Raw genomic sequence first — 26,169 nt, forward strand, 5'->3', positions numbered from 1 at the left:
CAGCTGCCCTCCTCTCCCTCTCCTGAGCCATCTGCTTGGCTTCAGAGTTCGCTGTTCACTGGCCGTGAGGACTTGATAGCTGCTTAGCCAGCAAAGCCTGCCTCTCGACAGTTCGCTCCCCCTGCAACCTTGCTTAAGTGAAGGCGTTTACTTATTTCCACTGCCATTTCAGCCAAGTTTTCTGACTTATCCCCATGAAAATGCAGGCTGCTGGTTATATTATATATATATATATATATATATATATATATATATATATATATATATATATATATATATATATATATATAATGTGCGTTGCGTTTTCTTCTTCAATAAGTAGGCTGGCATTGCGCAATCAGGATGTAGATGAGTCTTATGTGAGTGTACTGGAAGATATCGATAACGACCGCACAGCAACCATAGTCCTCCATACAGTCAGCCATAAAATTCTAACAAGGAAGGCTGTCAGGCACGGAGGCACCATGTCGCCAATGCTATTCACCGCCTGTTTACAGGAGCTATTCCGAGGCCTGGATTGGGAACAGTCGGGTATCGATAAGTGTTAATGGAGAACACCTAAATAATCTGCTATTCATTGATGACATTGCCTTGCTAAGATGAACTGCAAATAATGATCAATAAGTTAGACAGGCAGAGCAGAACGCTGGGTCTAAAAATTTACGTGCAGAAAATCCAAGTAATGCTCAACAGTCTAGCAAGGGAACAAGAGTTCACAACTGGCAGCGAGGTGCTGGAAGTGGTAAAGGGATACGTCTACTTAGGGCAGGTAGTGGCCACTGATCCGGATAATGAGAGGGAAATAACTAGAAGGATAAGAATGGGGTGGAGCGCATATGGCAGGTTCTCTGAGATAATGAATGGCAGTTTACCAATATCTCTCAAGAGAAAAGTGTAGAACGGCTGTGTCGTACCGGTACTCACCTACGGGGCAGAAACGTGGAGGCTAACGAAAAGGGTTCAGCTTAAGTTAAGGACAGCACAGCGAGCCATGGAAAGAAAAATGTTAGGTGTAACGTTAAGAGACCGGAAGCGGGCAGAGTTGGTGAGGGAACAAACGCGTGTTAATGACAGCCTAGTCCAAATCGAGAGGGAAAAATGGGCTTGGGCAGGGCATGTAATGCGAAAACAAGATAACCGCTGGTACTTAAGGGCAACGGAGTGGATTCCAAGAGAAGGCAAGCGTATCAGAGGGCGGCAGAAAGTTAGGTGGGCGAATGAGGTTAAGAATTTTTACGGGTATACGGTAGCCGCAGCTGGCACAGGACAGGGTTCCAATTGGAGAGACATGGGAGAGACCATTGGCCTGCAGTGGGCGCAGTCAGGATGATGATGATGAAGTAGACTGTCGAGCCGCTGGCTAACACCGATTTAATCTTGATCTCCATTAAGCTAACGAGTGTAAAACTGCAAGCGTGCGAGCGGGTTATACGCTGCTGTGTCTGATGTCGCGTGCTTTCATGCGCACGAGTGGTAAAGGTATAAGGTAATTACAGGTTCTCGCAGCGGGTGTTCGCCGCTTCAGAGAACAACTGTGCCGGGATTATGTTTGTGTCCACACTACACGAGGAACCGGCCTAATACTTCTGAGCAGACGAAACGCCTCGCCGAAAAGAAAGGTCCTGTGTTCATATGGGGGAAAGGGTGCCACTAGAGGTGTACCCGCAAGCCGTGCAAAGCGAGCCAGCAGGTCGGTATGTGGCACGTGATGCGCTGACCACGCATTTGTCGTCAAACTGCACGCGACTTCGACAATTGAAACACACACAAAAAAAAAAGCCTTCAGTCGGCCTTCATTTGAAAGCAGACCCCGTTTATATTTCTCTTTTCCGCGCTGCAAAAAAAAAAAATGCTGAAACCTCGTCAAGGGTGTGGCCAGCCGACCATGCAGCCCTTATTGGGATTTCAGTAGAGGCACTCACTTATTCGTGACTGCTCTCTGACGTGACGCGGTCGCGTGCTCGCTGTTAGGCTGATGTATAGCCTTCGTGACCGGACTGCGGGATTGTCACGCGGCCTCCTAATTTTCAAGCGGTAGCATTATCGAGCCTCGCGGGAAAAAAACTGCGCCATCGGTGATACAACTCCCAGGCTCGGAAGTGACGCCATCAGACCGGAAGCGACAACTGTGCGTTTCGACGTATTTTCAATGCGGGTGGTGGTGGAAAACATTTATTTAAGACTATTTACAGGAGAGAGTGAGGCGTGGCCTTAAGGGCCAGCCCCTTACAAATTCTAGGAGGGATCCCTAGTCCGGGACACCTGTGGCTTCCGCAGCAGCTCGGGCCCTAGCCACGAGAGCTCTCTGGCTCTCTAACGTAGAGCAGCCGAGCAGGGCAGCCTCCCAGCTCTCTCGGGTGGGTGAAGGGAAAGGGGGGTAAGCGGGGTTAGAGGGGCATGCCCACACCATGTGGTACACGTCCGAGAACGCGCATCCACAGTGCGGGCACTCCCCGTTAAAAGCCGGATTAAAATGTTGCAGCACTGCCGGGCACAGTACTGTGTTGGTATATAAGCGAATGAGCCAACGCTCCTCGATTTTGGTTAGCCCTTTCGCAGGGGGATGAAAGCGGCTATGCTGGGTTTGGTATAATTGAACGACCTCTTTGAAGGTAATAGCCGGGTTAGGTTCCGATACCTCAGGCGGCAAGAGTCGAGGCGATGCCCGCTGGTTGAGCGCGCGGGCTGAGGCGTCTGCCGCCTCGTTCCCCTCTAGTCCCGCATGTGCTGGGGTCCAGATGATGGCACGTGTCTCCGGGCGATCCCGGTACTCGCATCTGTGTAAAATTTTGGCGGCGCGTCGAGAGATGCGGCCTTGTCTTAGATTCCGACAGGCTCCCCGGGAGTCGGTGATGATAACCCGGGAGTCCGGTTCTGCAGCGGCGAGTGCTATGGCGACCTCTTCCGCATGTGTAATATTTGAGGCACGGAAAGTGAGTCCGTGAACGTGCGTGTTTTGATAGATTACTGCGGCCGTATACCATCACCCGTGGTGTGGACCAGCAGCATCCGTGTAGAAGACTCCGTAGCGAGAGCCGTAGCGGTCGTTAAGGGCCGTCGCGCGCGCGATTCGACGGCCCTCGTGAGTCTCCTTTGTCATGTTTTGTGGCAGAGGTTGGACCTGTAGCGCGCGGCGCCAGTCCTCTGGAACATTGGTCCTTTCCTCTGCTTGTGCTGTGCAGGCAATATGCAGGCGGTGTAGGAGGCTTCTGCCTGCTGACGATTTGTTCAACCGCAAGTATTGGTTGTTTAAGTGCGCCTCGCGTAGCTCCCCAAAGGTGTTGGTCATCCCAAGGTCGATGAGCCGTTGATTGGACGTCGTTATGGGGAGGTCGAGGGCGCGCTTATAGATTTTGCGAAGGATCACCGCTAGGGCGTTCTCGTCGCATTTCCGCAAGTGGAGATAGGGTGCCGAATACAGTATCCGGCTGGTTACGAATGCATTGGCCAGCCTCAGGGCGTCTTTGCATCGTAATCCCCCCTGTTTGTTAGATACCCGGCGGACCATGCGGCCCACCTGGTCTCCAATCTTGCGGAGTTTCTGCAGGGTTGTATCAATCTTGCGGTTGCGATTGATAAAGAGTCCCAACACTCTGACCTCATCGTGTTCAGGGATGGGGCCGCTAGCAAGGGTGAGGTAAATTTTGGTAGTGCACTTCGGGTTGGGCCGAAGGTGCACGAATTCTGATTTGGTCGGGGAGCATTCCAGGCCACATCGGCGAGCGTATCCGTCCACGATAGTCGCCGCTTGTTGCAGGTTGGCCTCGATCTGTCCCAACGACCCATGTGTTGCCCAGAGCGTGATGTCGTCAGCATACAGGGAATGCCTGATGCCTGGGACATCATTAAGCAGAGGGGGAGGTGAGCCATGGTGAGATTAAAGAGGAGGGGAGAGAGGACTGCTCCTTGCGGGGTTCCTCTTGTACCCAGGGGGTACGGGCCATGCTCCTGGTCTTGGATACGTATATAGGTTTGCCGATCAGTGAGAAATTGTTGAATGTACCTAAACGTGTTGTGGCCACAATTCGTCTGTGACAAATGTGTGAGGATTATGTCGTGGGTCACGTTGTCAAACGCCCCCTTGAGGTCCAAGGCGAGGACCACCTTGTCGTCACTGGGGTGTTCGACTGGATCCAAGACTTCCTTGTGTAGTTGGAGCAGGACATCCTGCGCGGATCGGTGTGAGCGGAATCCGTACATGGTGTCCGCAAAGAAGTGTTTCGATTCCAGATGTGTTGAAAGTCTATCTCTGACCATAGTTTCCATGAACTTCCCCACACAAGAAGTCAGTGAAATAGGCCGGAGATTCTCAATATTTATGGCTTTTCCGGGTTTCGGGATGAAAGTGACTAGTGCAGTTTTCCAGTCCATTGGGACGGTTGTACCCCTTCCCATATTGTGTTAAAGTACTGAAGAAGGCACAGGTATGCCCGGTCAGGGAGGTTAGCAAGGAGCTTAACCGTCACTCTATCCCGTCCGGGTGCCGTGCCGCGCTTCATTTTTGCCAGGGCCGCTTTTAGGTCATGGAGCTGGAACGGTCTGTCCAGCTCCTCATTCTCAGAGCCTGCATATGAGTATGCCTACCCGCGAGATTTTCATTGCGTCCGTGTCGCCACGTCAGACACCTTCGGGGAAGGATCTAACCACGAGCTAGATGACACGATCAGATAGATGTCTGGCTGTGTGCAGATCAGGCGTGTATGCGGGTCCGCAAACACAACCATGAAAGAACGGAACAAAACTCGATATAAGCGAATCAACAGCTTGTAATGCTATATCGCATTGTCCACGCAAAATGTAATTCGCTGTCCCTATGAATTTTTTGCATCTGTTGCAGAAAATGACGCTTACCGCTTGGATATCGACATTTTTTTTTTTTTGCGTGTCGGCGTTCATGCTCGCTGTATTGACAGGCATGCAGTATTTCGTATTAGGGATATTAGCGCTCGAAAGAAAAAGAATATGTAGAACAACCACCAAGAGCAAATTTAACCAGTCATTTTGCTATTTTGCTGCTATTTTGTCGCTATTTTGTTTATAGCATTAAATATTCTCTAGGGTGTAGATCTGAAAGATGAAAACGCAATCCCGGTGACGAATTACGCTGTTAACAAGCGAGCTCTGGACACATGGAGCCAAGGCTGGATGGAGTTTCAGCGGCCATAGGAAAAGAATCCGAGGCGAGAAATTAATCGTCGGCTGAACGCGCTGCTCTAGTTTGTGCATGGTGCATATCAAGGGATTTTGGACGTCTACCGCCAATGTCATCTGTTGCCGGACAGAACCAAGCGATTGGTACAACTCATTATGGAAGGCATTCCTATAATAAAGTCGATTTCTCCGCATGCACACCGGAATTAAGATTATTGTTTGTTGGTATAGTATAGTTATCTCTATTTATAGTGTCATTGTCAAGCCCTCGCTGAATTATAAGGAGCCTGGTTAAACGCTTCTGGGCCAAGTGAAGACTAGAAGCTAGGCTGCAGCACTGTTCACTTCAGAGCGGTTATCACAGTTTTTTTTTTTAAGCGAAGTTTATTGCCTCAGGGCATAAAAGGGTATGTAATGATGGATGACGGGAATGATTAAATAAATGAAAAAAAAAGGTTCGCTGATCTAATGAAGTCAAGAGTGAACGATGATGTGGTCACTGCGTCCAAGCAGTATATGATTCAGGATTGTTCGGCGACAGACCTGCTGCCGCCAGGTGCCGAATTCTCGTCGGCACAGTCTTTTCGGTGCAGGCGTCACGAGTTTGAGCAGAAGTGCGAGCAACAATTTTGAGCGCAATTTTCTTCACAGCTGTCTTCAGCGCCGCATCCCGCCGCTTTTGACGGGAAACGTCGCAGTTGCCGAGTGCGCGCTGTGACAGCGCATGCGCCGCGCGCGACGATCTCATTTCGCGGGTCCTAAAAAGGTGCTAAATGTGGACGTTAATAACGGGCGCGCTTACGGTATATTGGCGCTCGCTCGTAATTAAATTATCGGGCAGTCGGCGAACAGAAACGGCCCCGAGTTATTATGCACCTCGAAGGAAAGCGGCCGTATAGTAGGGGAAACGTGAGCTATATAACACGGCGCGCGCGGAGATGTACGGTGGCAGATTTAATTACAGCGACGGAAACCCACGACGGGGAGGACCTCTGACCGGCCAGAGACGAGAACTCCTAGAAGTTTTTTTGTTTTTTTATTTGTCTCGCGTGTTGTCATCGTTTTTCCGCGTACGTACGAAGTTTTGGTGGCCCGCACCGCGCCTCCTTCCGCGACGTTGTCGGAATTTCGCTTTTTTTAAGCGAGGCTAATTAACGTCACGAACGTGGACGCGCGACTGGACTCATTAGTCGTGTTGGTGTTTAACGACGCGGGCTGTCCTTGGTAAGGTTTACTTTGTGCAAACGTATTCTCGTTGTTGGCTTTTCAGCTCTCCCATATTCCGTCTTCGCAGATGACGGGAGAGCGTCTTGTATAGATACAATGTGACCCCCCCCCCCCCCCCAAAAAAAAAAAAAACAGTCCCGTGAACAACAACAGTTCCTTTGAAATTCGCAATAACCCATCTCATTCGGGACACAACGAAGTGTTCTGTTTGCCCCCTTCCTTTTCCTCTGTCCCTCTTTTTTTTTTTTCATGTCTGGGGGCGTTGAAAGGCGCAGCCATAGCGTTACTACAAGAATCGATTCTGACACGAACGAGACGCCATAAAGTAAAAAAAAAACAAAAAAAACAGCGCCGACCGGCGCCGTTGGGAGACTAGCCGCAGCCAACGCTGCCGCGGCCCTACATGTACATTTTTTTCGACCCGCAGAAACGACTGCGCGCTTGCGCCACACTGAAAACAGGGGGCACTCCTGCGCTTTGTGTCCCAAGGGAAAGAAAAAAAGACACGACGACGCCCTTGTTTTCCAATCTTCCCCGAGCAGCGTTTCTCACTCACGTTGATATGCGGCCAGCAGGCGAGGCGCATCTGCGCGCCCTCTTGTCTGTCGACGATATTGCCGGGGGGGGGGGGTCATTGTTTCATGACGGCCTTCTCCCTCCCTCCCTCCCTCCCCAAATAACTTTTAACAAGTGGCCATCACGTACGGTTCTTCCGCGCTGATTACCAGACCATTGGTTGTTCCTGCGTCGCGGCGCGAATTGCATGCATGTGGGTTGTTGAACATTCTGCTGCGATTTCCATTTTCGCCTCCAGGTTGGAAAATTCTGATGGGAGGAGCTGCGAGAAGCAGTTGAGGGGAGGGGGTTCGACCCGCTTGTGTGTCATTTCGCACAGCCGCCGTCGCACACAACTCGAACACGCCCGGCGCGGTTTGTATTTCGTTGCTGTCATCCGCCGCTCCGCGACTGTCTGATATCCCGGCGATAATGGAGGCGTTGCGGGGCCTCAGCCATTGACTACGAAGGACGTAAAAGGAATAGAAGTGCAGTGCAACCGTTGCATTGTTCTTAAAGAACCTTTGCGTTCTCGTGCGAGATACGCACCCTGTGAAAATATAACGCTGCTAGCTCGGCGCGGTAACGCGTTATAAACACGAATACGCCTATATCGGAGGAAAAAGGGAGTGCTCTAGAGGACAGCTTACTCCCCTTATTACTCCCTTCTGTTCAGAGTGCTGCAGGAAACCATCGTGAGCAGCAGCCATGTATCGACGGCGACAGTTCCGATTGGGGGGGTGGGGGGACAGCGGTGCGAATGACGCATGGAGAGAGAGGATCAGCAGGATGAGCTGCGTGCAGAAGTTGTGCCGCTCTTGTACAGATTGCTCACAGCATACAAAAAGGAGAAAACCGAAACAAGTATGCCGAAAGCGCGACATCGCAGACATTTAGCGCAGAGATGCGGAGCTTCTTAGCGACGAGAGATGTGGACTTACTTTGCACCGAGTAACGCGCAGATAGGCGGCGCTGCAATCAAGCGCTGCTCAGTGAGGGTGCCGGCAGGGAAACCTGGACGCGACCCACGTTCGATTCAGCGGGCGGGTAAGACGCTAGGCGCCGTTAATTAAGAGCGTGTGCCGATTTGAGCGTGCAGCTTACATTCGCAGCACGAAATTGGGAAGAGAGCGCGCTACAAACAGCGGGCAGGAAGGAGTGGCGAGTTAAGCGACACACTGGAAACAAGCGGAAGGCAGAGCGAGAGCAGAAAAAAGAAAAGGAAATAAAAGGCGACGTAGAGAAGAGACAGCGAAAGAGGTTCTCTGCATTCCGGAACAAGTGCGGGGGAGGGGACGAAGCAGTCAAAGCTAAAAGTGCTCGGTGAATGAACATTACAGAAATAAAAGCAGAAATGTTCGGAACGCGGCGAGATCCAATTTAAGGCAATCCCCTTCCCGAGCCACTTTTATATGTGCCTTGCATGCGCGCGCCGTCAGGTCCTCTGCGTGAATCACGCTGCATCGTATATTGGTGGTTCTGACTTCCGAGTCTCCTTTAACAAGGGAAGAATCTTGGGAATGTGTTAATGTTCAATAAGTCCGGTGCTCTCTGAGCGTATATTGAAGACGACCGTTGCCAGGTTTCGCGCAGATTGCTTGCGGTCTTCGCACTTTGTGTTCGGCAGCCGTACGGATTTCTGTCTGTTTTTTTCTTGTGCCATTGTAAAGCATATTTGTTGAGATTTTAGAAATGTTTTGTTTTCTGAATGCCTTAGCGGTGTGCGCCTCTGATTCGTATAATCGTATTTACATGTCGCGAGAAAGGCCGTTTGTAGTACAATAGCGATAATTCGCTTTCTTAAGCATAATATTAATGTTTTATTGCCCCACAAATTTTCAGTACAATTGCTGCCGCACCGAAGCAAGCAGTGCTTGTGGGTTGATGGCAGATCAGTGTCGGCGAACCGGGCATAACGTTTCAAGTTCAAAATAAACAGATCATTGCCATAAATACGGCTCTGCAGTGGCGTAAGGACAAAAGTACAAAAGCAGAAGTTCTACAGTGTCGTTTCATACAGTATTGGGGGGGGGGGGGGGTGCTGTGATAAGTGGTCCAACACACACACACACACACACACACACACACACACACACACACACACACACACACACACACACACACACACACATATATATATATATATATATATATATATATATATATATATATATATATATATATATATATATATATATATATATATATATCCAACAGCCGCAGAAGCCAAGGCTGTTGGCTTCTTCATGTGTATAACGAGTCCCTCTTTTCCCTTATATCTATACATATACATGTATGTGTGCGTGTGTGTGTGCTTGTGTGGCTGTCTCACAAAACACGTACTTCAGTGCAAGTGAAAAAAGTTGGCGGTTAGGCTGCATTGAACTGCTCGAAGGCTAGAGAGAATGTCCACATATATATATCTCGGCCAACTGCGTGAAAGGAGTCTGTTATTATTCGCTCTTTTTTTTTCTTCCCTCCTCCTCGAGGCGGTTTTATTCCAATCAAATTTAACTGCCGTCTCGCAATCTTTCTTTTTACCTCAACGTGCAGCCCGCGACTGGTTATTGCTGCGTGACTGCTTCTGTACGGCTGACGTAACTTCACGCTTGTTCTTGCAACCAGCTTGTTTCTTCAATGTGTGTCAGCGGAAGGGAAAAAAGATAAGAGTCGCATTGCCTTCGCGCATAACGTTCTTGTCTGTTTTCTCTTTTTCTTGTCTTTCTTTCCTCACGTCTTCGTTCTTTCTCTTGACAGTCACCCTGCCAACTCGAGCTTGCATGGACGTCTGCGGGATGCTGGAGGAATTTTGAGTTTTTCCTCCCGGCTGGCTCTTCTTCCGGGCCGGCTTCACTTCATTCGGTATCATCTAACTGTTAAAGGAAAATGTGCGTGCGTGCGTGCTACAGGGGTGTGCTCAGAGTATAATGCCTTGAATGCCCTGCAATTTGTCTCAGCTGTTGTGATTGGTTTCTATCGTTACTTAGCGTATCGCTCGCGACATCTCTGTTCAGCGTGTGCGCCGAGTGAGTATAGGAACCCGGAAGCCGTGTTTTATTTACACGCAGTGCCCCCGTTTAAGTAAGAGCGCAGTGAGGCAAAAGCCAGGGACAGAGAGAAATAGCCGGTATACGCTGTGCGTGGATGAAACTGGGCCGTCGTTTGTGTAGGTAGTATGACGCACGTAATCACGTTCTGTGAACGTTAATTAGTTAGTACTTTGAAGAGTGCTCTGGGATGAAGTAAATGCTTGTTGAACGCCTTTACTACGCACGTGCCACACCTTCCGTATTCTTTCTTCTTGTCTCTCGACATTCGTAAATGCTTTTGAACGTGAATTTTATGCGCGTAAAATATGCATGACAGAAGAAACAAGTGTGTGTGTGTGTATTTCTTTTTTTCCTCTGTCTGGCGTCCGTTACTTTCGTGCGACGTTCACCCGTCGGCCGGTATAACGGCGTCGCGGAACTTTTCCGGTTCACAGCCTGTGTATCGTTTCTCAGCTGACTGCCGTGGCGTTGCAGTGTTTGCAGCGCTGCCTCCTTCTTATATTTGTGCGAAATCGCTTACATTCGGTGCACTATATTGTCCAACGGCTGTGCGAACTCATCGTCGTGGTGGGCTTGTTTCTCTTAGCCCCGTATTTTTGCTATCTCGAGCGATAATGCGTGCGATGATGAATCGTTCACCACGCACAGTCTTCGTATGAAAATATCTGCCTCAAGCAGTTACAGCGCGCAATGACTCCAAAATTCGTGAAAAAAAAGGGGAGTTTATCGCATTTGTATTTGAGGTCGTCGAAATTTCCGGAGCCCTTCACTACGGCATCCCTTGAGTCGCTTTGGGGCGTTAAACGCCCCTAAACCAGCCAACATTTCTGGCGTGTTGGACGGTCGCCCGTGTTCAGAAGTGACGATGCCGGGTACCGATGGGCATTTTCGGCGGTCGGTGACCGCGGTATCCCCGTTAAAAGTGTCGAAAACAAGCTCAGGCTCGCTAGAAGTGGCACCTGCTACTTGGTGCCATAGTCAGAAACGTTTGGCGCAGAAAAAAGGCAGAATGAAAGAAGTCGTTCAAGGACGTTCGCAGGCTCTATACTACCAACTACTTTGTTCGGGCTAGAGAGACTAGAGTTTGAGCTTCGTTGATGTCGTACAGCGCTCTGCTACACTGCTCCAAAGCAGACCCTGTGGCCTGGGCACTTTTGACGCACCCTGTACAGGTACACAGGTAGATCGTTCATGCGCAGTGAGGCAGAAAAGAAACAAGAGCCAAATTTTGCATCACGCAGTCGCATTAACAAAAATATGCATTCAAAAAGCCACACTTTCGCGAATGTATACACGTTTAACGACGGAGCACCTGTTAACACTGAGCGGATAGCTTTATTTTGTGTGTGCTCAACTTCACAGAGGCGCTGAGAGCAAGTGAACATAACCTAACTGGGCCCCAACTCGGACAGCCTGATCGGGCGGAAAACGCTTTTTCGCGAGAATAAAAAATAACGTCACTGGTGATGGACCCTCCGTTTAATAAAATTATCCGCTAATCCCTAATTGGCGCCTCTTGTAAACTGTGTCCGCTTTTCCTTGTTTTGTTTTTTTCGCGCACGAAGCGTATACGCGCCGGGCGTTCACTCCTCCGGCTGGGTTGGATCGCTCAGCGGTGCGCTCGACCATTAAATAAAAGGAAGCCGCGCGAAGGGAACCGGAATAAAGACGCGGTGAAGCGAACGAGTTAGCGAACGAGCGCGGGGGGGGGGGGGGGGGGGGGGGGGGGGGAATGATTTGTTTATACTCCTTGTGCTGCTATGCTGGCGCAGGGGGAGGGCCCTCTCGTCGCAAGTCTCGGGAGGAGCACTTTTTGGGATCCCTTTCGCGCGCAGCGTTCGTCGAGCACATGTGTTTCCCTTCGAGGCTTGCTTTTCGTTCCAGCGCGAAACTTAGACCTCTCCGCCCCCCTTCGACTTGCGAGGAAAATCGAACTGCGCGAGGCTTGCTCGCGGCGCTTATACGACGACGGTTCGTTCGGGGCCCGAATTAAAAGTGCGCGCTGGGCAGTGATGGATGAAGAGCGGCTTATGCGAATCTCCTCGCGCCGTGCTTTCTCCGAGAAAACAAAGCAAAAGAATTCTTCCTCGGCCGAAGTGAATGCGTGCGCGGTGTGGGCGGCGACGGCCGACGCCGAAGAACAAAAACGTCTCACCCTCCTTCCCTCCCCGCCCCCGCCACCCTGCCTGAGGAGAGAAACCGTCGGGGATTGATGAGTTGTGTTGGCCTTCGTTTAACGAGCAGGAAGGAGGATAGCGTCGATTGTGCGGGCAAAGAGAGCGCGGTTGTTCGTTCGATGGATGGGAACTTCTTATCACAGTGCGTTCGTTAATAAACGAACGCCCCCATCAGACGTACACGCATATACTGCGCGTGCTCGTTTCGGCGCCGCCACCCCGCCATTTTTGTGCCGGCTTTTAGTTTCGTTATTTCCGCGGGGCAGTCTGTCTCTCGCGTCGAGCGCAGACCGCCTTCGTTTGGCTGCGTAGTCCTGTGTAAGCCGTCTTCGTTAACTGCGCGGCATTGTGCTGTGCTGCGGCGCTCTGTGCTTCATTTACGCGTGTCTTTTTTTTTTTTTTCGATGGGGGATAGACGGTCTCGGCCGCGACACGAATTTGCTCGTGTTTGCTAATAATTTCGCGCCAGTTTCGGCGCCGTGTGCTCAGCGCGCTTAATTTCCGCTATATATATGCAGCGCTCGGCGCAGTCGTCGTGCATCGGACTCAGGGAAGGTAAAGGGACATCGTGGAAGGCTGGACTCGGTGCGTTAACGTGTAATTAATAATTTGCATGAGCGCGCAAGGAAATGGAAACGTATGCAGCGCCCCCTTATTGGAGAGCTGTGACGGGCGATGGTGCACTCGGTCCCGTATCATAGTATAGTACGAAGTAAGGCCACTGTCATATATTCACTTCGTCGTGCTGCGCGAGAGAAGTCATGGGACGCATAGCTGCTCATTGAAGGGCTTTAGCAGGGTCTTTCAATCTTCGCCGTAAGTTCGCGCTGTATGGCACACGTCGCAGCTGAAACCGCATATGGTGTTATTCGAGAGACATCACGTGCTAGTCATTTCTGTGGAACAGATATTTCTCGGGATGTTTACCGGCAAAATGAACACTTGGAGAGAGAAACTTTTGGCGGCAACAAACGCAGATGCTGTTTCTGCGGTGCGGTATAGTGGCGGAATAAAAAAAAAAAGCATTTTCCGTCTTTGATTCCGGATTGCTTTGATTGCTGTTTAGTTTGACCACGAAAGTAGTCAGTCACTATAGTACGGCTGCAATGGCTGCTATGGGCTCAAGCTTTCCCCTGGTCCGGTGCTCGGCTTCTTTAGGGTGAAATGCTTGGGAAACGGGTCTGACACACCTTGTGAAACTGATAATGCCTTGTGCCATGGCGCTCTTTGGCCGTAGATGCCCTTGCGCCATAAAAATCCATAATCATCATCATCACTATAGTACGGCTGCATTTAACAGATTGCCGCAAACAATTTATTTTTGCCTTACACGGGTGTCGACAGTGTACTTCTATGCAAGCAACAAACTGAAGTCTCATGACTGCCAAATGCCAATAACTCAGGCCTATTTTCAGTGCACGGGACTATTTAATCGAACAGAAATTAACAAAAATATGGACCCAACCTTTGGCCTTGCCCCTAGGTCATCATGTGAAGATAAATGTACTGCTGCATGCACCGCAACCGCTTTTCCTTGAAGGTGACTCAATCCTTGATGGCACTTCATTGCGTGTCGGGACCTCGCGGTCTCTTTCCCTGCTGTCTAATTTTCATGTCGTCTGAGGATCTCTATCTTTTTTTTTTAAAGATACAATAAAATTCTGCCATTTTATTATAGTCGAACCTCGTTATAACGAAATAATGGATATAACGAATTAATGACGCTTTCCTTTGGAATCTCGGTCAACACGACCTCTAACGAAGTTCGGCTCTAAAGAAGTAGTCGCCGAGCCCGTTCAATTTCGTTATAACTATGTTGAAGGGGCTCGGCGATTACTTCGTTATAGCCGTAGCTTCGTTATAGCCCGTGTCGACCGAGCTTCAAAGGAAAATCGTCATTCATTCGTTACAGCCGTTATTTCATTATAAACAGTTTCGTTATAACGAGGTTCGACTGTATCTGCTTCGTTGATTTAATTCTTGATGGCGTTTTACGTGGTATTGTGCGCAGTTCGAGTGAACGCTTGATCTGTTTTATGAAGGACAGGCGTGGACTGTGTCACATATATTAGTGTCCATGCTTCCCTTCCATGTGTGGGATATTCGCAACAGCAGCTGGATCGGAGAGGCTCGCGCACGACGAGATCGGCACGACACATCCGCTGCCTCGTGATCAGCTGATTGCTCTCGGCGACGTTCTGCACGTTTTCGTTGTGTTATCGGCCGACGTCTCGGTTTCGGCAAATACGCCGGGAAGTCGTCGAGTAACCTCGGTATGGCGTCCAACTTGAGTCAACTTAGATATCTCGTGGTGGGACGTGACAGCGGCGACTAACGCATCCGCTTACTCAACACGAACGATGAAGTGATTTCCACAGACACTCACATGTGGGGAGTCCAATGTACCTAATTTATTGCCACGGTATAATGCGCTTCTACTGAGCGCCCTGTTCGGTGCCATGTGTAAGCCAGGAGAACACCTTTCCCCGCGTTCCACCATAGCCCGAATGGAAGCCAGGTAGTACCCACATAGCAGGCGCTCGGTATTCCGGCACTCTTACACAACATACGATGCAGCCGCAGAATGAACGGCAAAAACTGCGTGCCGTTCCGTCACTATATATAATCACTCAGTGTCAGCGGCGGTCACCTTCCCTTCCGTCTGATCGGTGCCCGTAATGACACCTCGAGCCGCGGCGTGGTCGCCCCTGGCAGCGTACAAAGCTTTCCCGTAGTGTTACGGCGAAACTTCGTGGTCAATGAAATGGTTTTAGCATAACGGAGGCGTTCGCTGGACGATCCACAGTAGTCTGCTGCGCAAGATCAGTGGCCGTATTGGCTGCGCACCCGCCACCAGCATCGGGCTGGTTTATTACGTCATCCATATCCTATAATTCTCCCTTGACTGAGCCACCGCGGTGGTCGATTGTATTGTATGGCTTTGCCGTCGTTGACGTCATACGGTGCAGTTCATGGGGACACGGAATAGATTTCTTTTATTATTTTTCATGCTTACACTTCATAAGCTCTTAACTTTGTATGTGCCCGTGCATGAAAGAAAAAAAAAAGATGTTAAACTGTCGTTGGGACTGAGCGCTGATATATACTTTCAATGTCTACCGAATGCGAGAGTGTGCGCGAAGTTTAGTATCTCTAGAATTTCGCTATTTCCGTGCTGTTTTATGCGCAGGTTGTGGCGCACTTTCCTTTTTCCTGAAAGGAGTTTTTTTTCTTTCACGCAGGCCGTTTAATTATACTTCCCGCGCTTTCAGTGCAGTCGGTGACGTCATTCGTGACATCGTGCTATGTTGTGCACCGAGGAACGAAACTGAAACTGCTTGACTAATATTCTTGAGTCCCAGAAAGGGCTGCGAAACCATAAAAACCAGACATTAGGGGGTCATGATTGGCGGAACGCATGATATCACATGTCACGGCATTAGTTCGTGCGATGGCCGGCTTGGGTCGCCTGCGTCGCCAGCTGTCTTCTTTCTTTCTGCGTTTTTTTTTTCAAGAAGTAGGGAGAGACTGGAGCTCGCAGGAAAGAAAGGTCGAAGTGTGTCATGTCGAACTCGCTATACAGTATACTCGATAAGTGAATTTCAGTTTGATGTCTCTTTAATCCGCGGAGCACCAATACAGTTAACGAAAACATAGCTAGGGCGGAAATGCTCAGACTTAACTAAACTGGAGTTCGTCGGAAAACAGATATCACCTGACAAACCAGAGAGAGTGCATGCGTGCGTGCTGTGCACTACAGAGAAAAATTAAGAGAGAGACAAGGGAAAGACAGTAGAACCAGAAAACAAACTGTAAAGTTACACAGTGCGCTTCAGGAATGTCGCCATAACAAATGTAGGCCAGTTGTCCCTGCTTCAGTAACGGCCTTGTCCTTTTGGGACGCCCTAAAAGACAGACGTGTTTGGAGCACCTTGCTTTCTCCGGCAGCAGAGAAGGTCGCGGTTACCAGACGCTACGAAGAAAAAAGAAAGAAAGGCGCACGAATAGATATACAGAGACAGACGCACTCTCAAGCCTTCTCGCGTTGTTTCTGCTCAGCGTGTAGGGCACAGCGACAGTGCACTTGTCACGGCGACCCCTACAGCATATAGAAGGTTGCAACTTGACATTTCCCGGAGCGGTTAGACGCTCACGACGAACTTTCCTTTTTAGGTGCTTCTGGGGCATTCTGCCCGTGGCTGATGCAGTCGGCGGTGAAGTGATTTCTGAGGACAAGTTGAACGGGAACTCGAGGGGCAGCGTTTGCTGCTCTTTTCTCGTCTGTAGAGAATTATGATCCGGGCTGTTTTGATTTCTGGTGTTTTGGTAATTTCAAAAATTGGACCTAGAGGGTGCTGTAGATAAGAACTTTCAAGTCGGGGAAAAATAAAAATTCCAGGTTGAGCGCTTGAAGTCGATCCTTAATCCGCGGGTACAAACACTGGCTATGTTTTGCTTTCTTTTTCTATGAAGCGATCAAGCGTTTTACTGAGGAGCGCGCCGATCATTACTGCCGGCGTTGTTGAATTAAATAGAGAGGGGCGACTGATTATTAGCGACCAATCGTATTACTTTTGTTCCCGCAATACCGAGGACTTTGTTTCTACAAGTGCCCTACCTCCTCACAACGAATGCGTTAGAAATGTCGCGCACATTTTCAGCAAGAATTTTTATGTGTCATTTTAATGTGTTAAGGGATTTGAAAAATGATAATTTAACGCGAGAGCAGTCGGACGTTAGAAAAATTCAGGACGGAAATAAATCTGAAAAAAAGAAAATGTGGTTGTAGGCGCATATCTACAGAATTGCATTACTTCGTCCTAGCTAAAATAGGCGAATAGATGGAGCGTCTTGAACGAATGAAACCAACTTCACGCTGTTTGCAGTGGCTTACATGCTCCCTGTTCGATTAATTATTTAGGACTAATTATTGCTGCTGTGCGTCTTTGGAAGTGCGTTTCACGTACATGATCCACAATCAAGGTCGCGTGTTCGAAAACAAACGTAGACCGTATACACAGTCTTCAACTGGCGCTGACCCAGCCGATCTTGCCCTCAGGCTCGAGGTCAATATCAACCCAGACGATCTTGCCCTCGAGCCTTAATCATTTTGTGATGCCCTTATTCGCATTGCGTGCGGCAGGTCTCTGGAATAGTTGATAAGACCAGGAGAGTGGTTAAACTTATCCGTAACAGCTCGCTGAATTTGTGTTGCGCCTTTTCCGGCAACCTGAAACAACGGGCTATACAACGAACTTTTGCATTCTGTTGGTTCGGACGCTTGTTCGTGCAAAACGCGGCATTAATTTGCATATCGCCATCTTCTTTTTACTATTCAGAGGTAGCAAAAAGCAGCGCACTAAAATCACGCTCACTAAATATGAAAACGCCAGCGGATGGGCAACATAGTCAAATGTAATGATATTTAAAACGTCAAAATGACCCATTTTCCCCCCACTGCTCTACTCATCCAGTGGCTGTACTCACTGCTGGGCAAAATGCGGCAGTGCACGTGGGAAAATGTGACGCCCTTTCAAAATGAAGACATTACTCATCCTTGCAGTGAATGCACACGAAGGTGGCTCCACAGACATTTAGACAATCTTTGCGAGCTATATTCGCGTGATAGACACTGTATACCCAGACGGAAGGCGGCATTGTGTCGTTCCATGACCCACCAAATGTATATAGGCAGTTCTACAGCTGGACTCTGCGTGTTGCATATACAGCTACGCGATATTTTATTTTATTTCTTGCCTACGTCGTTACATTTTCTGTTTGCAAGTCGCAGCTGTTGCTCCTCCGCCTGTATCCCTGTTGAATGGACGCACGATTGGGTTCGATCCGCAGCACGTGGACATGAGGTTTTTGAATGTCACTGTCTAGGCCACACCGAACAGAGAGAGACTGCTCCATTGGCAGTGTGTGTTGTACGATTGTACAGCTGTTCTTGCCTGCCGCCGGACAGACTGCGCTGCTCAGGCTCAGAAGACTTTTTATGCTGTTCCTGCCTTTCGTATTTTCTCATTTTCTTTGCTATACTGTTCTGTGGTAGGAGTCTTAGAAAGCGCTCGATGGAACCGGTGCTGCTTGCTGCTCTCCGGAGCTCTCTTCGCGGCTTCTGCGCGCTGATCAGCGACCAGTGTTTTCCTTCCCTACATTCGGACTATCCTAGAGGGCGGCGAAGTAAAGGTAGACCTCTGGAGGAAGCAATAAAACCTGAGGGTGACACTTAAGCTCCGCGTTAAGGGTATGACGCGTTAATGGGTCCCTTCAGCAGCCTGGGGTCGTCTCTGCGTGCCACTTCGCTGACACGGACACTGTTCTTTATTTCACCATCACGTAAACCAGCTTTAACAGTGCAATGCATTAACATTAGAGATCTCTCCCGCTCATGTACTCCTTCTCTTTCGCCTAGGTTCTGCCTACGTGCCCATATATGCGGAACTCTGCTTTACATTCATATACAGCTGCCAGTCCGTATACGACTGCTGGCGCCACTGCCCCGCGACTGGTGGCTGTTTCAAACACAGCCACCGCTTGTGTCATGTAAGAACGAGGTTTCTCTTCCCGAGCAACCCCGCGATCAATCGTCAATTTAACTGCCTCCTGCCGCGGTGGGCAGGTTCTAATGACGTCACATTGGTCACGTGACCTGTGTGTGGCAAGTGGGCCACCTGCTTTTCTCGACACGCCGGTGTTGCCGCCAAATAAAAGCGGCGTTAAGAAACTTTACCTTCAAGCCCTGCGCATACAACCGTCCGTGATGTCCCGTTTTCCCCCCGCGTGTAGCCTACTGCTATAATAATGTTCTCTTTTAGTAATTCATAAACTTTTCATAAGACCAACGTCCAGTCGAGCTGCACAGGTCGTGCCGGGCAAATATCCTATTAATTTGATTGCACGTCTAGAAGTTGGGGGCGCCAAAATGCCGCACGTTCTCCCACGTTGCGTCTTGCCCCCCTCTCTCTTCTAATCATCATAACTTTGTCCCGCTCATAAACCAATTGGCTAGCTAAGCACTAATACTAAAACTTCTAGGGATGATTGTAATCAAAGGAGCGTTGCAAGAAAGAGGGTTTTGTGACAGACTGTAACTTTTCAGCGCGGTCTTTCATTTCGATTGTATATTTTTTCACCGGCGTCGCAGCGGCCGCCATTCTGTTGCCTGCGGAGCATCTGTCGACGCGTCTAAAAGGATTATTGGCGCCTACTCCAGCCTGCAGTGCTGAAGCTACACGCTGGACAGCAAAGTGGCGCCCGTGACGTCACACGAATACCTCCTATAAGCCGACTGGCGCTGCAGTTATCACGAGCCTAGACCGTAATTTACAAAGCGTTCTGTAAACTTAGCTGGAGAAAGCTGCATGCCATGCGGTGCTGAGATAACACATTAAGTAAGGTCAGAGGTGACTGACGTGCCGCGAACCGCGCAGAGTGAATGCGTTCCCCGAACGCCCTTCCAGCGCCATTTGCTTAATGGCTGCTCGCTCCGTCGCTGGTGCATATCTAGGCGAAGCTTCATTACCGTGTTTACGCGAATTTCTCCCACCTTCCGATTCTGAACTCTGACTGTATATCATAAAGTAAAAGAAGAAGCATATACATTCCTCGCGACTATAAGCGCCGTTATTTAAACACGATCCTTCTCTACTCCCCACGGTTCCGAGTCCGAGGCGAGGAAAAGCGAGCAACACGATAGCGGGCTTTAACGTCCCGACTCTGCGCGTGGTCCGTGAGAGACGCCGTTGCGGATAGCTCCGGATTAATTTCGGCGCCGACATCGCACATGCATAACGTTAGCGTGGCAGCTCGCGCACTTTGCAGTTTATTCAAGTCTTATACAGCGGGTGCGAGTATAGGAGAAGCCATTTCTCGTGCTCTATAAACGCACTTCGTTCGTGCGTTCGCCTCTACACTATGATGCGCGCGTGCGTTTGTTGTCTTGTTGTCAGCGGAAGCAAGACAGCGCGTGGTGGGGCCGCATGCATCAACCGTGCATCAACATGCATCAACCCGTGCCGGTGCACTACGCTGTGCACTACTGCCGGCGTCGGCGGCGCGTGGACAAGGCGCGTAAACGCACATATCCCCCGCCGGATGTTGCGCCGACGCTGCAGAATAGCCGCGCATGCAGCAGGCCATTGTCGCCGTGACGGCCGGCCCACGGGTGATGGACGGCCCTGAAATCGGCGGCGCCGCGCCCCGCATTCCTGGGGCATCCGCCGAGCGGCAGCCCCAGCTGCTGCTGCTGCTGCTGGTGCTACCAGCGTGCTTGCAGGGCTCTGACGCCCCGAGGCGGCGAGCCACCTGTCGATATAAAGTTGGCCTCCCCCGGGATATGAGGCCGCCGTCTCGATTTATGGAATCCCCGGCTAATACGCCTCGGGCTGCTGCTTGTGCGGCGAGAACGCCCGCGCATCGCTTTCGCCTTGCCACGGGCGTTAATCGGTCGCTGATCTCGGGGAACGGACTGAATGTCGAAGACAAGGGGAAGGGTGGCGTGTATGTGGGGGTTTAATGTCCCGAAGCTGCGCGTAGGCTGCGATGGAAGCCGTTTAGCTAAGAGCTCCAAACTCAGTTCGACCGCCCGCGGTAATTTAATCGCGCAGTGCACGGGCGCTGTTTGCGTTTCCCACCCGTCAAAATGCGGCCGTCGCGTCCCGGATTCGATGCATCAGGTTCGATAGCCTGACGCTAAATTCACTGAGCCGCCTCGGCGGGTGTGCCGACTGAGAAAGAGGCCAGCTTATTATGACGAATACGTAGCTTTCACGACAGTCGTGAGACGACTTTTATATCTCTTCTCTTTCTTTATTATTGCGAACGGTCACTGGTGTCGACGAACAGTGCTTGCTTCAGTTGCAACACAGAACTGATTTTCTTAGGGTGACGACGTTTTGTCTTTACTGAACAGCACTCTTGCAATTCCCGACCCGGGAAAAAAAATCGCTTCGCCGCCACTGTTCCGAGCATTCAGTCCCATGTGCAGTCGTCGGCTTCACTGACTTGACTGCCGCGCATTTAACGAGCCCCTCATGCTCCCCTCCCGTATTCTCGAAGCGGGCTGTGAGTAGTGAGCTTTTTTTTTTTTTTCAAAACATTGTGCTCCGTGATCGCCAGAGTTGCGTATGCGAAGCCGACCGAAATCGCGTGACGCGCCGTTCGCTACATGTATAAAAGCTTGTGGCGTGTGTTTACCCTAACAAGAGTTTTCGCTCGTCTTACAAGGTTCGGCCGGGTTGAACCACAGCTTTTTTTTTTTTTGAAGTAACAGATGATAAGGACGTTTAATGACTTCGGTAATTTTCTTCTGCGACATGGCGCCACAATTCCTGCGATGTGTCACTCTTCAGTCTAGCTCAGGACAGTTATCGAGAACCGCTGCGTTGTTGACAGACGTTTGAAGCGAGCAGGTCGGCACTTGCCACGAAAGCAGAAAGGGGCGAGTTTCGTGTAGCGATTGAAACATTTCTATTTAAAGCAGTGGACGGCCGCGCAGATCGGAGCCGAGTTGGATGAAACTCGTGGCGGGGGCTGTGCACCAGCGCCGAAGACTGTTTATTTTTGGGTGAACGAGCTTAAACAGGGGCGGGCAAGATGGAGCGTGATCTGGAAGGACGTTGAGGTCACCACTCCGGACGTCGTGAAAAAAAAAAAAAATGCCTGGCATCTGTGCGGAGAAGCGACGAATGATATTGCGCGAGGCTGCTGATACTCTATGTTGGCATCTCAGTATGTTGGCATCTCAGTAAAAAAGAGTAAACACACAAATCGACACTTGAAGCAGCAGTCAAGCAGTGGGCAGCGTCTGGTGAAAAAAAGGAAATCCAAATAACGCAAGGACCATTTTCTTGGCTGGTAAAGTTATGTCCACTGTTTTCCTTTTTTTTTGGGGGGGGGGGGGGGGGGGGGGGTTACATGAAATCATCCTTTTCGACTGCTAGCAGTGGGGCGAAGCGAAAGCGGGTTGTCATGAACGCGGTCTTATTAAACTGTTTGAAAGAAGAGCTGAAAAAAAAAATGACCCACACTGGCGCACAAAGGCGTGCTCTCTCACTGAGAATACTACAGGAAGTCCCGCAAATCGACAGAATGGAACGAATGGCAGAATGGAACGCATTGGGCTTGGAATTGGCTCCTCGCCGCCTGTTCTCCGGATATGGCGTCGTCTGATTTCCTCAGTCGTTGAGAAGTTGTGGGTGTCTCGGTAGGAACAAATTGTCGCACAATATTGATGTCATTTACTTCGTGTGCCGCTGCCTTTATCGGTGATTGCCTTTCTGACGGAACGCAAAAAAAAAAAAAACACGGAGACTAAGTCGAGAAATAACGTGGGATTTTTTTTTTTTTTTCAGGGAAAAGCGATCACTTTGCATTTTCGCCGAACTTATCAAGCTGCCATCGTATGCATTATTTACGAAGTCAAATGCGAAAGATTGGTACGCCTCAGCCTGCAGGATGACGACGCTTCCCTGTGTTCACTGCTTTTGTAGTGCGACACAGCCGTTAGAAAAGAGGCACGTGCGTCTGTTTGGAATTTACGTTTGCAAATGGAACGCCTGTAATAAGGGAGTAATTACTCATTAACATCCCTATACGCCTACGAAGGAACAACGTTCACGCTTGGAGTTTTTCATCAATTCGCTCTCTCCTTGTCAGCCGTCCTGGTTAGCTCAGTTGGTAAAGCGGCTGCACCGGACAGGCGGTGGTCCCGGGTTCGAACCCTGGACCAGGACGAATTTTCTCCCAACTACGAAGTTTCTGTGAAAGCTGTATTATACCTTTCCTTTTGTAGCCTTATGGGTGGATGGTAATGAGTAATTACTTCCTTATTATACATTTATTCCGTCTTGAGGGGACTCCCCTAGACACTGGACTGACAATGGAACACATGTGTAGTGGTGTTGAGCAGCCTGTAGCACTCTAAAACGCGAATACGCCTATATGGGACTAAAAGGGGACTAAGCTGTCCTCTGGCGCACTCCATTCTATAAAAGGGGAGGATGCGCTGGAAACAATTTTCACTCCTTTCTGTTTGGCTTGTATAGTGACGAACACACAGAATGCCAGCGAATTTAGTTGGGTGTGCAGTGATTGCCGAGGATGCAGCACGCCGTTGAAATTGAATTTTAATTAGCTGTGAGCTGCATTGACATTGGTGCCTTTTTTTATTTCTTTTTCTTGTGATGGTTTACGTTTCCCTAACACTTTTTGAGCATGGCAATTACCTAAACGTGGCCAGTCGTTAGAGCTCACTCTAATGAACATCGCTGAGCCAATTGAGGGCCTGCAATCGTTCTCCCTTTTTGTTTTCTGTTTCGTCCCGCCTTGGATCCGTACTTCGTTAGCGTTGTTTATGCTTCTAACATGTCACCGCGGGTAGACCTTGAATGTTAGCAACGTCTGGTGCCAGCGAAGGCAGAGAGACCTAGCAAACGTCGTACACAGGCGAGATTACATACATATGTGCTATAGACACAATGTGTGAGGGTGGCAGAACGCGTTGCATTTATCGTTTGTGCACTTGGTCTTCAGTCGCGCCAAACAAAAATTCACAAGTTTTGCATAAACACGACTTCTCGCCATAGCGTTGTTCCTGGTCTAGTGGTCCGCTGTGACCGCGTAGTGCGCAGAGGGCGCCACTCTGTCCCCCTCATTTTTTTCTTTTTGAATTCATGATCTCAGCGACTCCAAGGCAACCAACGATTTCACAGCCATGTACGAACAAAGCCTTGGAAAAAGCTCGGTAGCTGGCGAAGCGACTTTAGACACACAAGGGATGTTTGAGATAAGAGGTGTGCAGTATCGGACAGAGTGGAAGGCATCTGTTTGAGGGGCCGCACATGAAACTCCAGCGATGATCACGTGGTACCCCGAAAAATGAACTGTAAATCGCATTAAAAAAGTTCCATTTAACTATCGGTCCTAACTTTGCGCCGTGCAGTCATAGTGGTTTGTCGGTTAAATTGCGTAAAGCTACAGTCTGCAAATAAAGTCATGCAATATTCCCTTTTCATCATCATCAGTTTTGTTCGATGCTACAAACAGTGAACCGCAGATGCAGCAAATGTACGGGGTATATATAGGCGCTGGTAGCGGAGGGCAGCTTGCCGCCTTGTCCCGTACTTGAGGAAAAAGGATGACAGAGCGACTGCTTCCCTTTCTTGTTCCGGAGTCCGTACCCATGTGCCGTAGCCGCAACCTCCCTCTACCTCCACCTTGGGCCCCCGGCTCCATCCCATTTCGGTACCACGCAAAATTGACTCTACCCCATACGAATTCCATTCCATTCAGGACCTTCAAATGAAGAAACTCGCAGTGACGCCGCAGTCGTTTCAACGGCAACTCCGCAGCCGCGGTATATACCAACCGGGCTCGGGGTGCTGCGCGTCGTCAGCGCGCACTCGACAGCCTGTCCCGCGCGCGATCGAATCGTCGCGGCGCCCAGGGTAACCCATCCGGCCGCGGCGCATAAAAGCGCGCCTTCCAAACGAGAGCGGCGGCGGAGAGCACTGCCGCGTGCTTTGTGTTCTTTTTCGGCGCGCAACGCACCGCAGACGAGCGCTCTCACTGCGTCTCCTCTCGGAGCGTCTCCGTATCGTCTTTCGCCTCCCTGGCTCGTCTTGCGAGAAGGGCGCCGCCTTCTTGGGACGAATGCGCGTCTGGCGTCCGGGTCGCGCATCACCGCGTGCAGCGCTCGTGCTTTGTGTGTACTGCTCGTATTCCCGCGGCCATGAGAGAGACCGTGCGCCGCAGCTCGTCAGAGATGCCCCGATAGAATGACGCTCGCATACAGTGTGTTGTCCGCACGTTCAAAGCCCTCCTCGTCTGAGAATCCTTGGCGCATGCAGCTATAGCTCTCTTGCTTGCTCGCTAACGCGCACCCTTCCAAGGGCTGCACTTGAAATTATTATCGGCGAAGGACGAGATGCCGAGAATGGATCCGTCTTTCGCGGTAGGCCTCGACGACGTGCGGGGTTGGGCGTGCACAGCTATGGAAATACAGAGTTCTTTAAACGCTTGTGTTCTACGTGACGATCTGCGATTTCCTGCTCTTTAGCTGCCGTTCGTTTTTAACTGCTCAGGCTAAGGTCGGGCGGTCACCGACCCTTCTCGGCACTGATTTGCCCCCAGATGTTCACTACAGTTACGGTAGAGGGTAAGAGATGAAGGCAGATGAAAGAAGGCGTTATCGATACGAAGGCGGCGATTGCGGTGGGCTGCAAGCAATCTGTCGGCGTCTTCGGGCGTCTTCCGGTCAACAAAAGCGGGTTATTTAGGTCTGACGAAGGGCAGGAGACAAGCCAGAGAAAATACGAGGCTTTTTGAAGGCGGCCGGAGCGCTGTCGTCCACTTTTTTTTTTGCCATTCCTCAAATAGCTTCACGTATTTCGGCGGAGCTGTGAGATTTTGGCGCCCTCGCCAGATGTTTGCCCGTGCATGCGGCCTGTGGTCGGCCAAATCTGGACACCGTCAGAAGCTCATTGAGTTTTTTTGCGACTCGAGTGCATATGCTGACCACGTGTTCACGGCATGTGTTTACCAGTCGATATCATGACTCGAGAACTTTGCTTCTCGAAGTGTTCACAGTGCCGGCCGTTTTCAGAGGTCCTGCGATAGTGCGGTTTGACAAGCCATAAACCTTAGTGACGCAGTAGTATCTTCTAGCTTGAAACCACATCAGGAAATTTCATTCATGCTGGCTGAACTGTGAATAAAGAACTGCGATTCTATGCCTCTGCCTTTCATAGGTGCTGCATGTCACCAAACACACAAGTGCAGCACAGACTGTAGCCTTCATAACATTTACGAAGGCTGTTTTTCCTGCTTGCAGGTTGCTGCCAATGTGCTGGTGTTTCTGTGCGGCCACCTGGTGGGCGTCTTCGTGCACTCCATCATGGAGCACGCGCAACGGAAGGCCTTCCTGGACACGCGCAACTGCATCAACGCCCGTCTGCACATGGAGGACGAAAACGAGAAACTCGTACGTTGTCTGCTGCTCCTCC

The 26,169-nt window shown here is 50.1% G+C and overlaps 1 protein-coding gene and 1 pseudogene across 2 annotated transcripts in view; one reads left to right on the forward strand and one right to left on the reverse strand.

Moving 5' to 3' along the window:
• LOC144125594 (adenylate cyclase type 1-like) overlaps positions 1-26,169 on the forward strand; it is a 189,386-nt gene that overhangs the window by 131,091 nt on the left and 32,126 nt on the right. For both annotated transcript variants that reach the window (XM_077659104.1, XM_077659103.1), the window contains exon 3: positions 25,998-26,147. In XM_077659104.1, coding sequence (XP_077515230.1) covers positions 25,998-26,147 — 150 coding nt within the window. The remainder of the gene's footprint in view (positions 1-25,997; positions 26,148-26,169) is intronic.
• On the reverse strand, positions 2,249-4,200 carry LOC144122824 (uncharacterized; annotated as a pseudogene).

The sequence above is a fragment of the Amblyomma americanum genome, chromosome 3 (genome assembly GCF_052857255.1).
Source record: "Amblyomma americanum isolate KBUSLIRL-KWMA chromosome 3, ASM5285725v1, whole genome shotgun sequence".
Classification (NCBI taxonomy): domain Eukaryota; kingdom Metazoa; phylum Arthropoda; class Arachnida; order Ixodida; family Ixodidae; genus Amblyomma; species Amblyomma americanum.